A 16,326-nucleotide genomic window follows, 5' to 3' on the forward strand; every position below is an offset into this window, starting at 1 on the left:
TAATACTGTGCCCAGGAAGGAAAAAGTCACTGTATGATCTCAGCTATTACCAACCTGGCTAATAAGAGATTAGAAACTTACAAGCCAGAAGGGATTGGGATCCTATCTTTAGCCTCATTAAACAAAGTAATTGTCAGCAAAAAATGTTGTATCCAGCAAAACTAAGCTTCATAAATGAAGGAGAAAGTCTTTTTCAGACAAATAAATCATGGGAGAATTTGACACTACCAAACCAGCACTACGAAAAATGCTAATGTTGTAAGTGTCTAGAAATTTATTCATTTCCTTTAGGTTTTCTAACTTGTGTACATAGATAGTTGTTTCTATATCTGTGGGGTCAATGGTAATTTCCTCTTTGTAGGCAATCCTAAGCAAAAACAACAGAACTGGAGGCATCACATTACCCAACTTCAAACTATACTACAAGGCTATAGTAACCAAAGTAGCGTGATACTAGTACAAAAACAGACACAAAGACCAATGAAACAGAACAGAGAACCCAGAAATAATGCCATACAGCTACAACCATCTAATCTTTGATAATGTTGACAAAAACAAATAATGGGGAAAGGATTTCCAATTCAATAAATGGTGCTGGCTAACCACATGCAGAATTTTGAAACTGGACCCTTTCCTTATACCACATACAAAAATCAACTCAAGGTGGATTAAAGACTTAAATGTAAAACCAAAAGCTATAAAAGTCCTGGATGATAACCTAAGAAATACCATTCTGGACATAGGACCTGGAAAAGATTTCATGATGAAGACACCAAAGGAATTGCAACAAAAACAAAAATTGATAAATGGGACCTATTTAAACTAAAGAGCTTCTGCACAGTGAAAGAAACTACCAATCGAGTAACAAGACAACCTACAGAATGGGAGAAAATTTTTGCAGCTATGCATCTGACAAAGGTCTAATATCTAGAACAAATAAGGGAACTTAAATAACAAGCAAAAATCAAACAGCCCCATTAAAAAGTGAGTAAAGGACAAGGATGCTTTTCGAAAGAAGACATATACGTGGCCAAGAAGCATATAAAAAACACTAAACATCACCAATCATTAGAGAAATGCAAATAAAAACCACAAAGAGATACCATCTTACACCAATCAGAATGACTATTATTAAAAAGTCAAAAAATAATGGTTGCTGGTAAGGTTTCAGTGAAAAGGGAACACTTATACACTGCTGGTGGGAATGTAAATTAGTTCAGTCATTGTAGAAAACAGCTCGGCGATTTCTCAAATAACCTAAAACAGAATTATCATTTGATCCAGCAATCTTATTATTAGGTACATACCCAAAGGAATATAAATCATTCTATCATAAAGACACATGTGTTCATTGTAGCACTATTCACATAGCAAAGACATGGAATCAAACTAAATGCCTGCCAATAATACATTGGATAAAGGAAATGTGGTATATATATACCATAGAATATTACACAGTCATAAGAAAGAACAAGATGTCCTTTCCAACAATATGGATGGAGCTGGAAGCCATTATCCTAAGTGCACTAACACAGGAACAGAAAACCAAATGCTGCATGTTCTCACTTATAAGTGGGAGCTAAATATTGAGTATGTATGGACACAAAGAAGGGAACAACAGACATCAGGGCCTTCTTGAAAGTGAAGGGTGGAAGGAGAGTGAGAAACTACCTATCAGGTACTATGATTATTACCTAGGTGACAAAATAATCTGTGCACTACACTCCTGCATCACACAATTTACCCCATATAACACATCTGCATATGTACCACTGAACCTAAAATAAAAGTTTAGCCAGGCACAGTGGCTCATACCTGTAATCCTAGCACTTTGGGAGGCCAAGGACCTCAAGGTCAGGAGTTCAAGACTTATCAGGGGAAACCCCACTCCCAATATTCAACGTGGGTTCTTTTCTATTTCCCTAAGTGTCAGCTGGTCTGAGAAATAAAGGGAAAGAGTACAAAAGAGAGAAATTTTAAAGCTGGATGTCTCGGGGAGACATCACATGTTGGCAGGTTCCGTGATGTTCCCTGAGCCATAAAACCAGTAAATTTTTATTAGCAATTTTCAAAAGGGGAGGGAGTGCACGAATAGGGTGTGGGTCACAGAGATCACATGCTTCACAAGGTAATAAAATATCACAAAACAAATGGAGGCAGGGTGAGATCACAGGACCACAGGACAGGGCAAAATTAAAATTGCTAATGAAGTTTCCGCATGCATTATCATTGATAACATCTTATCAGGAGACAGGGTTTGAGAACAGACAACCTATCTGACCAAAATTTATTAGGTGGGAATTTCCTCATCCTAATAAGCCTGGGAGTGCTACAGGAGACCAGGGCTTATTTCATCCCTTCGCCTTCGACAATAAAAGACAGTGGCCCCTAGAGGTGCCATTTCAGAGGCCTACCCTCAGGGGCCTTTCTCTTTCTCAGGGATATTCCTTACTGAAAAAAGAATTAAGCGATAGTTCTCCTATTTGCTTTTGAAAGAAGAGAGATATGGCTCTGTTCCACCTGGCTCACCGGCAATCAGAGTTTAAGGTTATCTCTCTTGTTCCGTGAGCATTCCTGTTATCTTGTTCTTTTTTCAAGATGTCCAGATTTCATATTGTTCAACCACACATGCTCTACAAACAATTTGTGCAGTTAATGCAATCATCACAGGGTCCTGAGGTGATATACATCCTCCTCAGCTTATGAAGATGATGAGATTAAGAGATTAAAATAAAGACAGGCATAGGAAATCACAAGGGTATTGATTGGGGAAGTGATAAGTGTCCATGAAATCTTCACATTTTGTGTTCAGAGATTGCAGTAAAGACAGTCATAAGAAATTATAAAAGTATTAATTTAGGGAACTAATAAATGTTCATGAAATCTTTATAATTTATGTTCTTCTACCATGGCTTCAGCCAGTCCCTCTGTTTGGGGTCCCCAACTTCCTGCAACAAAGACCAGCCTGGCCAACATGGCAAAACCCCAACTCTAGTAAAAACACAAAAATTAGCCAGGCATGGTGGTGCTCACCTGTAATCCCAGCTACTTGGGAGGCTGAGGCAGGGGAATCGCTTGACCTTGGGAGGCGGAGGTTGCAGTGAGTTGAGATTGTACCACTGCACTCCAGCCTGGGTGACAGAGTGAGACTCTGTCTCAAAAAATAATAATAAATAGATCTTTAAAAAAAGAAAAGAAAGAAAAAGAAAAGACAATGAGAACACCTACTATTCAAACTTGTTTTCTAAATGCTATTGACCACAAGGGAATCTTGGAGACAATTTATTCAAAGGCTGAGGCTGAAATTGTGAGACAATTTTGGAATGTCTTGTGCTAGCATGGAAGGAAGTGCCCCAAATAATAGGAAGATGGCAAAAGTTAAAAGAGCAAGTTTTCCACATGTTCTCACTCATAGGTGGGAATTGAACAATGAGAACACTTGGACACAGGGTGGGGAACATCACACACTGAGGCCTGTCATTGGGTGGGGGGATGAGGGAGGGATAGCATTTGGAGAAGTATCCAATGTAAATAACGAGTTAACGGGTGCAGCACACCAACATGGCACAGGTATACATATGTAACAAACCTGCACGTTGTGCACATGTACCCTAGAACTTAAAGTATAATAAAAAATAAAAAAGAGCAAGTTTGATATGGCTTTTCCTAGTCAAACCTGGAAGAGTTTGACCATCAATGTAAATAATGAAAACATTAGATTACATAAATTACTGAATTAAGAAAGAATCCATGATTCCTTGCTAATACTAAACAAACAAAAAGGAAACAGGAAGCCTCTCAATTACAGTAGAATGCCAGCTAATAAATGTAATGGGAAAGACTAAGTTAGAAAACTACTATTCTGCAACCGTCAAAATAAAGTTGATTCATGCAAGAATCAATGAATGGTAAAACCTCTAGATGAAGGTTTGTTGGGGAACCGTACATTCTACAAAGTAACTCCCCCTAGATTATTTCACTGATGACAAGGGTGGGGGACATATATTTACAGCAGAGAAATCTGGTGAACCTGCTGTATGTAATTAATTGATCAATGATTACATCATCAGTAATGGTACAAGAACTGTTATCAGATACCTCCTGATATGATACAAAAGACACTATCACTTATGTAGTCCCTCTGGCCAAAAATGTATAACTGGAATCTTACAATCAGTAATACATCCAAATTAAGGAACATTATACAAAGCATGGACCTATGTTCTTCTTTAAAAGCGCCATTATCATGAAAGATAGTAAAGATTGAAAACTGTTTCAGATAAAAAGAGAGTAATATATGGCAACTTACAATATGTGGTCCTGAACTGAAAAAAGAAAATAGGTGCTATGAAAAAGGATATAGGGACAATCAGAGAATTTTGAATATGTACTGCACATTGAATTATAGATTGTATCAATACTAAATACCCTGAATTTGATCATTGCACTGCTATATGTAAAAGATTGTCCTTGTTCTTAGAAGTTATATGCTAAGCATTTAAAAATAAAGGCTCTCCCTCTGTAGGCCTAAGAAAATTTTTTTAAAAGTTAAAAAAATAGGGCCCCTGATCTTTCATATTTTACTCAAATGGTACAGAAAAATTTGAATAATAACAGGAAGAGAATGTGGCCAAATGTGACTGAATCAACATGAAAGTTTTACTGAAATTCATGGTAATAATTTGTAGCTTTTCTGTTTTAATATTCTCAAAATAAACATTTAATGAAAAATAATATTTTATCAAGAATGTCTATAAGTAAGGTAGGGATGAAGTCTTTCTGGGTAAGCTCAACCCACTATTTTAAATAAAAATCTATGAATTCATCATACACACATACACACACAAAGCTATTTCTTCTTTACAAATACATGTAATACCTATCACTTACTTGGGCTAATTTAATAAAGACAAAACACAGAGAATATTTTAAAGTTTAGATATGTGTTACCAGAAAAATATATTGGGAAATATTATAACAGCATTAACATTTGCTGATATCAGCATTGTACATCTGCTGATAGCCAAAGAAGAGGAATGTGGATATTATTTCTCCTTCATAACCTGACTTATGCAAGTTCATTCAAGACATTAACATTTTCTGACATTAGCCACCAAAATTCATTATTTCAGTTTCCAGAATATAAAATGATATGACAAATATAATACAATTTTTATTTTAAATTTGTCTAAATTACAAAGCAAGCCTTGTGCGAATAAGTGATTTAAAAATAACCTGTACATTGGACACGTTCTATTTGTGCTGATTTCAAACAGGATTAGTATTTACTAATTCTCATTAAAATGGAAACTAATATTTGATGAAGTAACAATAACATTTTATTTATTGCAGATAATACATGTGCACATCTAATCCAAGGATGTAGTTGTGGAGCAGACAGTGTGGGCGGGCTGAGAGAACTAGAATCATTCAACTCATGTATGCAATACAGGGGGTGTTGTTGAAAATACAGCTCTAAATCTGAGTTCTCTGGAGTGTTTTCTTCCCCTGGGGTCTCCAGGCAAATGCATAAAAATCTCTGATCCCTCCAATGCTCAGAGTCCTCTTTGACACATTTTTTTCTAGGCTATGAAAACTGCATTTAAACCAGGTAAGTTATTCATTGATGGGGGGTGAAATTTTGGGTAGGAGAGAATAGAAATAGAGAGTATCCCAACCAGACAAGAAGGTTATGGGGCCTAAGGTAGGTGTCTGAGAACATTAGGACTTCTGTTTCTCCCACAAAGCAGTCCCCAAACTATGAGCTCCCTGGCTTCTCCTATCTGCTGCCCAAAAGAAAATTCCTCTTTGTTATCCATAAAGCACTCATCATCCATCAACATCTGGGAGCTAGTCCTCTTCCAGCTCTTTTGATTTACTTAAAAATTATGTTTTCTTTATCTGCATCTCCTTTTCCTGCATTTATTTTCAGGGATGTGGTATGTCTAGTTGACCTCTAGCCCCCTCTGTCATTTTCGTACCTATGTAATTTCTTTCACCTCCTCCAGAAAGATAGCTTTCCTCAGAGGAGCATCTAGTCTCACAGTGTTTGTGTGGCCATAGGCTGACCTTGTGGGAGCTGATGTCCATAGCAGGATTTATCCACACTTTTGAGCAACTGGTCCCCATTCAAAAACCTATGTCCCAGCACAACCCTCTCCTGGCTCTCCTGCCGTGTGACTTTATTGTCAAGACAGTTTCAGCCATTACTCAGAGGGACAGATAGAGGTGGATGCATTTCCTACTTCAAAAACAGAAGTTGAGAAACAAAAAAAAAAAACAAAAACAAAAAACAGAAATGAGCCTGTCAGGGAAGGAATCAATGATTATGCTTACCTGCCATACACCAGGTCCTGAGTTAGGCGCTGACTGAATAAATGTCAGCTAGTAGATGTTTATCTGCGCTGCTTCATCTCTTGGACCCCTGAACTTCTCATTAACTCTAAATTTCTCATTACCTGAGTTCTATACCAAGTTCATCTCCTAAGAATGGGAAATGGAATGTTGAGCTTAACACCAAGCCCAAGAGGGTATGGAAGAAAGCAGGACCCAGAGTAAAATTTCTCAACCGTGGCACGATAGACATTTGGGGCCTGATGATCCTTGATTGTGGGAGCTGTACTATTTAGCAGCATCCCTGGCCTCTACCCATTAAATGCCAGTAGCAATCACTCCCCAGTTATAAGAACCAAAATGTCTCCAGGCATTGATAAATATCCTTTGGGGAACAAAATCACCACCCTCTGAAAACCACTAACCTAGAGTTTCGCCTTGAGAGTGAAAAAGCATTTCTTTCATATATAGTGTTAATTGCATCTCCATGGGTTTAATGAGCCTTCTGGCTACTTAACCACCTGGGTTATTCTAGGTTATCTCATTCTAAGTTAGCTTGACTTATTTTTCCCCATGGGTTATTTGGGACGGGTCCACTTGCCCCTCTTTGTCAGCACCTGAGACCCTCTTGTTTTGCAGTACTTTGGAAAGAAGGGTCTTTTCTCAATTTTTCAGCCTTCAGCTTTCCTGGGTGCACTATTTTTTTTATAGCTTCACCAGAAGGCTTTCACTACTGGTGACTAAAGAGACATATCGAAGGTATCAAAATATCAACAACTGTTGAAATTTCAATTATAAACAATTTCAAACCCTTATGGCATTTTGTTTACATAGAGGGCGTGGCAGCCTGCTCAGGGGCTCTCCCCCACTACCTCTTACCCCCAGTCAGCAGGCCTTGTCAGTTTTCCTCAATTCATTATGGTCGCTTGCCTCTTGCCCCATTTCACAGATCAGAAAATGATGCATTCTACAATTCCAACTTCAAATCCAAGCTCTATTCCTCACTAGCTATGCCAAGTTAAGTGGCTCTCTGAAAATTTGGAGATGATAAAATCTACTTCCCTGGGTTGTTACAAGTAATAAATGAGGTACCATAAATAATGTTTTAAAATTGGTACCTGACATAAAATAGGTAATCTTTAGTTATTTTATTCATCCTATTTCACTGTAAAAATTTTATACCAATACATTATTTTCTTCTATTACAGAAAACACTCTACTTTTAGATTACTTCTCCCTTCTAATCCTTTCTCCAACCACTTCTAGATAAATACACCTAAGGTTCTTCCATTTAAAAGCCCATGGTGGTACTGGGTGCAGTGGCTCACACCTGTAATCACAGTGCTTTGGGAGGGTGAGATGGAAGGATCGTTTGAGGCCAGGAATTCAAAACCTGGGCAATATGGAAAGACCCTATATCTTTAAAAAAATAATTAAAGAATTAGCTGGGCATGGTGGCTCATGGCAGTAGCCCCAGCTACTCAGGAGGCTGAGGTGGAAAAATCACTCAAGCCCAGGAGTTGGAGCCTGCAGTGAGCTATGATCATGCCACTGCATAGCTTGGGAAACAGGAGGAGACACTGTCTCAAAAAAAAGAAAAATGATCAGCACATGGTGCATGGTGGCTGACCATTTCCTCTTGAGACAGCACCAAAGCTCCTCAGTTTATATATAATCAGAGCCAATGTACTTTTGTTTTTATCTTCCTACCATTGCATAGTATATGTGATCACACAACTACATAGAACTACAAACTGGTTTAAATACATTAGATATTTGTATGACAACAGTCTTTCCTTAAACTCCCAAATGACTTTACCCCACACCTGATTCCCCACCTACCTCACGTCCACCCAGTGACATCCTACAGCCAAATAGACCAAATTGCTATCTCCGTTTGTGTTCCCACAGCAGTTTTGTGTGCTACTCCTATGTTCACTTAGCATATTATTTTACTTTACAGTGTAAACGTCGATCTTGGCTATAAGTTGTTACCTTATTGAAGAAACACATGATATGTTATTTACCTTTTCATCCTATATAGTTCCCAGGACACTAACTATTGAAAAGAATCAGGCTGATGTCATAAGCCTGTGGTGACATCAAAAAAAAATCTTTGAGTACGATATGAAATTTCAACCCTTCCTATAAACAAGAAGTGAGGTCCCAGGTTATCTGCTTCAGGTATGGTGCACATATTAAATCACACTGGTGTTAGCCACACAGTCTTCCGCTTGCTGGGCATCCCCGGCCTAGAGGACCAGCACATGTGGATTTCCATCCCCTTCTTCCTTTCCTATGTCACCGCCCTTCTTGGGAACAGCCTGCTCATCTTCATTATCCTCACAAAGCGCAGCCTCCATGAACCCATGTATCTCCTCCTCTGCATGCTGGCCGGAGCAGACCTTGTCCTCTCCACGTGCACAGTACCACAGGCTTTGTCCATCTTCTGGTTCTGTGCTGGGAACATCTCCTTGGATCATTGCATCACTCAGCTCTTCTTTATCCATTCCACCTTCATCTCTGAATCAGGGATCTTGCTGGTGATGGCCTTTGACCGCTACATTGCCATATGCTACCCACTGAGGTACACCACAATTCTTACAAACTCCTCTATTGGAAAAATTGGAGTGACTATCTTACTGAGAAGTTATGGTACAATATTCCCCATAATATTTCTTCTGAAAAGATTGACTTATTGCAGAAGTAACACGCTTCCACACAGCAGTTGTGAACACATTGTCTTGGCCAAATTTTCCTGTGATGACATTCGAATAAATATCTGGTATGGGTTTTTTGTCTTAATGTCAACAGTGATTTTAGATGTTATGCTAATTTTTATTTCATATACGCTTATTCTCCGCACTGTCTTCCACATTCCATCCCAAGATGCTCGCCACAAGGCTCTCAACACTTGTGGCTCCCACGTCTGTGTCATCATCCTGTTTTATGGACCTGGGATCTTCTCAGTCCTCACTCAGCGGTTTGGACGCCACATCTCACCCCATCCAGCATCCACGTCCTGCTGGCTAATATCTGCATCCTGGTTCCTCCCATGCTGAATCCCATCATTTATGGAATCAAGACCAAACATATCTGGGACCAGGTAACTCATGTCTTATTTCCAAAAGTGAAATGACTTTAGGAATAAAAACCAAACTACTGTTTCCTGAACATTTCTAGCCATACATGAGGTGAACTTTAGCAGCCCTACTAGGTAAGAGACAGCTGAGACTAGATAAATACCTCAATGAGTCCATGTTTCAGGAATAAATCCACTGGGGAAATTTTGGCTTATGGGTTTCAAGGTCTCTGATCCATAATAAGGGATGGATTTCTTTGTGTCTCAGTGTATTTTCTCATTCAGAGTCTAAGGAATAAACCAGTTCACCTTTATAATTCACTACTAGTCTATAGCCATAGATAGGCATTTGGAAAGGGACGTACTATGGATAATGGCTGGAGTATTTTTTCCTGGTTGGCTTCACACCTTGACGTAGTGAGCTAGCTTCCATTCTTCTTAGTCATTGCTCTATGTCACAAATTTTTATTCTTCACAGGTTCATTTCTATCTGCATACATTTTGTTATTCCTGCAAAAGGAAGGAAGGGAGGGAGGGAGGGAATTTCTAGCGCTCACATTCCCCCACAGTTCATTCTCATTCTCTCATTCTCTCTCTCTCTCTCTCTCTCTCTCTCTCTCTCTCTTCATGACAGTGACAGTTTCAAAGAGTTGTATATACATTCAGGATTCAATGTCTTTCTCCATATTTTTCTTGATCTCACTCCAGTCAGACTTTGTTCCTATGCCATTGACATTGCAGGTCACAGGGATCTCCACACTGATAATTCAATGGCCAATAATCAGTCTACATCTTATATGACACATCAGCAGCATCTGACACAGTCAACATTCTCTCTATCCTTGAAATTCCTCAACTATCCCATCTTAGATAATATCGTAGAAATAAAATCTGTATAAAAATCACCCCCTTTTTCCATAGAGATATTTACAAATATCATTTTATAGATTGCTATATATTGTGATGGTTAATACTAGGTGTCAACTTGATTGGATTGAAGGATCACCTAGATAGCTGGTAAGTATTGTTTCTGGGTGTGTTTGTGAAAGTGTTGCCAGAGAACATTTGAGTCAGTGGATTGGGAGAGGAATACCCACTCTCAATGTGGATTGGCACCATCCAATCAGCTATCAGCACAGCTAGAACAAAGCAGGTGGAAGAAGTTGGGATAAGCTGGCTTGCTGAGTCTTCTGGCTTTCATCTTTCTCCCACGCTGGATCTTCTCTCTGTTCCTCCTTCCCTTGGACATCAGACTCCAGGTTCTTCGGCTCTTGGACTCCTGGACTTACACAAGTGGTTTGCCAGGGACTCTCAGGCCTTTGCCATAGACTGAAGGCAGCACTGTTGGCGCCCCTGCTTTTGAGGCTTTTGGACTTGGACTGAGCCACCACTGGCTTCCTTCTTCCTCAGTTTGCAGACGGCCTATCATGGGGCTTCACCTTGTGATTGTATGGGTCAATTCTCCCTAATAACTCCCCTTCATATATACATATGTCCTATTCTGTTTCTCTGGAGAACCTTGACTAACACAGTTGCATACTGTATATGTGTGTGCAGGTAACATATTTTTATAGTTGGATTACCTTACTCTTCCAAAATATACCTTTTTCATTTAGCAAATTAATGTTGGACTTATATCAAAAATACAGACATTTGCAGGCATTTTTAATGCCTCTCTATTGTATTCTGTACAAGGATGTGCCATGTATAATTTAGCCAAGTATACTCTTTTGAAAAAACATTTATTGGCCAAGCGTGGTGGCTAGTAGATTATTGTTTAATATTTACTGCTAAGTAATTGACAGTATAAATAAAATTGTCATGAACATAAGCAGTAATAAACATTTGCTGTACTTTGTGTACTTGTGGTACACTATAATAAGAGTCTTGAAAAACTGTAATGTGAATATTTGTAACTAAGTTGTGACTAGGTTGAATATGTGTTTTATGATTTGTTTGTTTTATTTATATTTATTTATATAACTGACAAAAAAGTTATATTTACTAATTATGTACATAATATTTTAAAACATTTATATATTATGGAATGACTAAATCAAACTGATTAACCTATGCATCACCTCACAAACTTAACATCATTTATGGTGAGAATAGTTAAATCTACTCTCTTAGCAATTTTTAAGAACACAATACATTGTTATTAATTACAGTCCCCATGAGCATAGGATGTTTTTCCATTTGTTTGTGTTACCTACAAATTCTTTCATCACTGCCTTGTAGTTTTTCTTGTAAAGGTCTTTCACCTCCTTTGGTTAAATATATTCCTAGGTAATTTTTTTGTAGTTATTGTAAATGGGATTGCCTTCTTGATTTGGTTCTCAGCTTGATTGTTATTGGTGTATAGAAATGCTACTGATTTTTTTGTATGTTGATTTTGTGTCCCGAAACTTTACTGAATTCAGTTATCAAATCTAAGAGTTTTTTGGTGGAGTCTGTAGTGTTTTCTAGGTATAAGATTATATGATCTGTAAACATGAATAATGTGACTTCTTTTCCAGTTTGGATGCCTTTTAATTCTTTCTCTTGCCAAATTGCTCTGGCTAGGACTTCTGGTACTATATTGAATGAGAGTGGTAAAAGTAGGCATTCTTGTGTTACTCCAGTTCTTACAGGGAATGCTTTCAACTTTCCCCACTTAGTGTAACATAGGCTGTATATTTGTCATATATAGCCTTTATTATTCTGAGGTATGTTCCTTCAACACGTAGATTGTTGAGGGTTTTTATTATGAACAGATACTAGATTTTATCAAATGCTTTTTCTGCATCTATTGAGAATGTCATATGGTTTTTGTCCCTAATTTTATTTATGGGATGAATCACATTTATTAATTTGCATATGTTAAGCCATCCTTACTTACCCGGAATAAAACCCATTTGATCATGGTGTATTATCTTTTGATGTGAGGTTGAAATTTGTTTTCTAGTATTTTCTTGAGGATTTTTATGTCTACATTCATCAAGGATATTAGTCTATAGTTTTCTTTCATTAGTCCTTGTCTAATGTTCATATCAGGGTGATACGGGCTCCATAGAATAAGTTAGGGAGAATTTCCTCCTCCTTGATTTTTTTGGAACACTTTCAGGGAGATTGGTACCAGTTCTTCATTGTACATTTGGTAGAATTCAGCTACGAATTCATCTGGTCTAGGGCTTTTATGATTGGGAATTTTTAAATTACTGATTCAATCTCACTACCCACTATTGATCTGTTCAGGATTTCTGTCTTTTCCTCGTTCAGTCTTGGGAGGCTGTAGGTTTCCAGGCATTTATCCATTTCTTCTAAGCTTTCCAGTTTGTGAGTGAATAGCTGTTCATGATAGTCTCTGATGATCTTTTAAATTTCTGTGGTATCAGTTTCGATGTTTCCTTTGCTTTCCTCATTTTTTTTTATTTGGACCTTTTCTTTTCTTGGTTAGTCTAGCTAGCTATATATCAGTTTTGTTTCTCTTTTCAAAGAACAAGTTTTCATTTTCAGAAGCAAAGCTTTGTAAATTTTTTTTGTCTCTGTTTCATTTAGTTTTGCTCTGATTTTTGTTATTTCCTGTCTTCTGCTACCTTTGGGTTTGGTTTGTTCTTGTTTTTGTAGTTCCTTGAGGTAAAACACTAGGTTATTAATTTGTAATCTTTCTTTTTTGATTAGGCATTTAATGTTCTAAACTTCCTTCTTAACACTGCTTATTCTGTATCCCAGAGGTTTTGGTCTATTGTGTTATATCTCATTGTGGGTTTGATTTGCATTTCCCTGACAATTAGTGATATTGAGCCTTTTTTCATATACCTGCTGGCCATTTGTATTTCTTTTAAGAAATGTCTATTTCAGTCCTTTGCCCATTTTAAAATCTGGTTGTTTGTTTTTTTGCTACCGAGCTATTAGAGTTTCTTTTATATTATTGATATTAACTTCTTGCTTTTCAGAAATTCTGTCATTTGTGGTAACATGGATGAACCTGGAGGACAACATGTTGACTAAAATAAGCCAGGCATAGAAAGACAAATACCACATGATCTCACTCATTTGTAGAATCTAAAGCTGATCTCACAGAAGTAAAGAGTATAATAACTGTTAACAGATGCTGAGGGGGAAAAGTGGGAGGGGATAATGGGGGAGAGATTGGTCAACAGGTACAAAATTATAGTTACATAGGTAGAATAAGTTCTGGTTCTCTATAGCAACAGTAGAGTGACTATAGTAAACGATGTTATAGTGTATATATCAACATAACTAGAAGAGGGTATTCTGAATATTCTCACTTCAAAGAAGTGAGGGATGTACTAAATATCATGATTTGATATTACAGTTTGAACATATATCAAAACATCATACTATACCTCATAAATATGTACATATTCAAAAATATATATTATAATTCATCAATTTTTTAAGATATCTACCTTTTAAGAAAATTTGAAGTATACAATAAAGTTTTGTTAACTGTACCCACATTGTTATATATTAGCTCTCCAGAACTTATTCATCTTGTATAACTAAAATATTATATTACAGCTATGTATAACATCCAGACCCGCTCAGAGACAGTTTCTATTGACTGCATTTTTCTTATATACAGGTCACACTTTCTTGGTTTTTTTGTATGTTTCATAACTTTTTTTAAAAAACTGGCATTTTAGATTATGTATTTTAGCAGCTATTATTATTTCTTTCCAAGAAGGTTGCATTTTTTTAATTTGCTTATTTGTTTGCTTAGTAACTTGGCTTGACTAAATCTGCAGTCTGTGTTCTCTCTGGTGTGCAATGCTAAGGTGTCTTTTCTGTTTCTATTAATAACATTTTAATTTGTAAGCCTAGATTCCTAGGAGTTACCCTTGTGTCTGCATAACATTGATCAGTCAGTGACTGATCCAAAGTTATACTCAAATGCATGGGTGTGCATCAAATATTTCTTTCAGTTTCTCTCTCTCTCCCTGCCCCCTCTTCTGGAATTCCAATTGCACATATGTTAGACTGTTTGTTTGATATTTTTCCATAACTTTTGGACACTCTGTTCTAGAGTGGTTTTTTATTTGTTTATTAATTTTTGGTTGGTTTGGTTTGGTTTTCGTAGGTCTTCTTTTGCATTATTTTTATTCTCTTTGCGTTTTAGTTCGAGTAATTTCTATTGACCCATCCTCAGGTTCATTGATCCTTTATTGGCTGTGTCAGGTATACTTATTAGCACATCAAAAGCATTTTTCCTTTCTGTTATATAGTTTCTTATTTTTAGAATGTCCATTTTATTATTTCCTATAGCTTTGTTCTTTTTCTTGAAAGTGCACATCAAATTATGCATATTTTTACCTTTTCCTCTAGTATATTTGGAATTTTTTTTTTTTTTACTTTAAGTTCTGTGATACATATGCAGAACGTGTAGGTTTGTTACATAGGTATACATGTGCCATGGTGTTTTGTGGCACCTATCAACCCATCACCTAGGTTTTAAGCCCCACATGCATTAGGTATTTGTCCTAATGCTCTCCCTCCCCTTGATCCCCAATCCCCAACAGGCCCCAGTGTGTGATATTCCCTTCCATGTGTCCATGTGTTCTCATTGTTCAACTCCCACTTATGAGTGAGAACATGCGTTGTATTTGGAATTTTAATCATATTTTAAATTTTCTACTTCATGGTTCTAGAATCAGTTCAATTTCTCTTTTTCAGTTTATTATTTTGCCTCTTGACCATGTGTTTTTTCGTGTGTGTGTGTGTGTGTGTATTTCTCATAACTTTTGTTAAGAGTCAAATGTAGATGATAGATACTGGAAAAAAAGAAGATCTTGTCTTTTGCTAGGCCTTTAGCATAGGTATTAATAGATCAATCTAGTCAGAAGTTGAGATGGTTTAGGCTTTGTTGTTTTTATGATGATCCGGAATAAACTACATGTTTAGTAGCCTCTACTGTTACTCTCTTAGACTATTTCTACTGCTATAACAAAATGCCTGAGACTGGACAATTTATAAATAATAGAAACTTATTTCTCACAGTTTTTGAGCCTGGAAAGTGCAAAATCAAGGTACTTGCAGGTTTGGCATCTGGTGAGGGCCTAGTCTGTTCTTCCAAGATGCCACCTTGAACACTGTATCTTCACAAGACAAAAGAAACAGAAGAGCAAAAAGGGCCTAGGCTAGTTCCCTCCAGCCCTTTGATAAGCTCACTAATTCCATTTAGGAAGGCTCTGCCCTCAGGACTTAATCACATCCTAAAAGGCTTGCCTCTTAATATTATCACATTGGTGGTTGAGTTTTAACATACGAATTTTGGGGAATATATTTAGACCATAACTTTCCATCCTTAACCCACCAAATTCATTTCCTTCTCACACACAAAATACATTCATTCCATCTTAATAGCCCCAAAAAGTTATAACTCATTCCAGTACCAATCCAAAATTCTCAGGTCTAGAGTCTCATCTAAATCAGATATTAGTGAGACCCAAGGTACAATTTATCCTGAGGCAAATTTCTCTCCAGCTGTGAGCTTGTGAAATCCAATATGTTATGTGTTTCCAAAATACAATGGTGAGACAAGCATAGAATAGACACTCGTTCCAAAAGGGAGAAATAGTCAAGAAAAAAAGGGGGGTAATGTGTCCCAACTAAACCCAAATCCAGACAAGGTAAATAATATTAAAACTTTAAGCTTGAGAATAATTTTTGACTCCATGCCCTGCCTTCCAGACACACTGGGGTGGCAGTTGGGTCCCAAGGTTTCAGGGGACCCGACCTCCATGTGTTTGCCGAATGCTTTGGTGGTCTCAGTGTTGGCTGAGCCTGAGCTTGTAAATTCCAGCCCATTCTCGGATTTGATTTTCAAATCAAGCTTTATTAAGCCAAATCCATAGCCCTTGGTGAAGACATCCCTGGCAGATTTGCTAAGATTGGCATACATGGGT

General features: G+C 37.3%; 1 protein-coding gene across 1 annotated transcript in view; it reads left to right on the top strand.

Moving 5' to 3' along the window:
- The first annotated feature begins 8,519 nt into the window (after positions 1-8,519).
- LOC105522322 (olfactory receptor 52B4-like) overlaps positions 8,520-16,326 on the top strand; it is a 16,106-nt gene continuing 8,299 nt past the window's right edge. Inside the window, 2 exon segments of the mRNA XM_011956818.1 lie at positions 8,520-9,332; positions 9,335-9,439. Of these exon segments, the coding sequence (XP_011812208.1) occupies positions 8,520-9,332; positions 9,335-9,439 (918 nt within the window).

Source organism: Colobus angolensis, unplaced genomic scaffold, assembly GCF_000951035.1.
Source record: "Colobus angolensis palliatus isolate OR3802 unplaced genomic scaffold, Cang.pa_1.0 Scaffold424, whole genome shotgun sequence".
In the NCBI taxonomy this organism is placed as follows: domain Eukaryota; kingdom Metazoa; phylum Chordata; class Mammalia; order Primates; family Cercopithecidae; genus Colobus; species Colobus angolensis.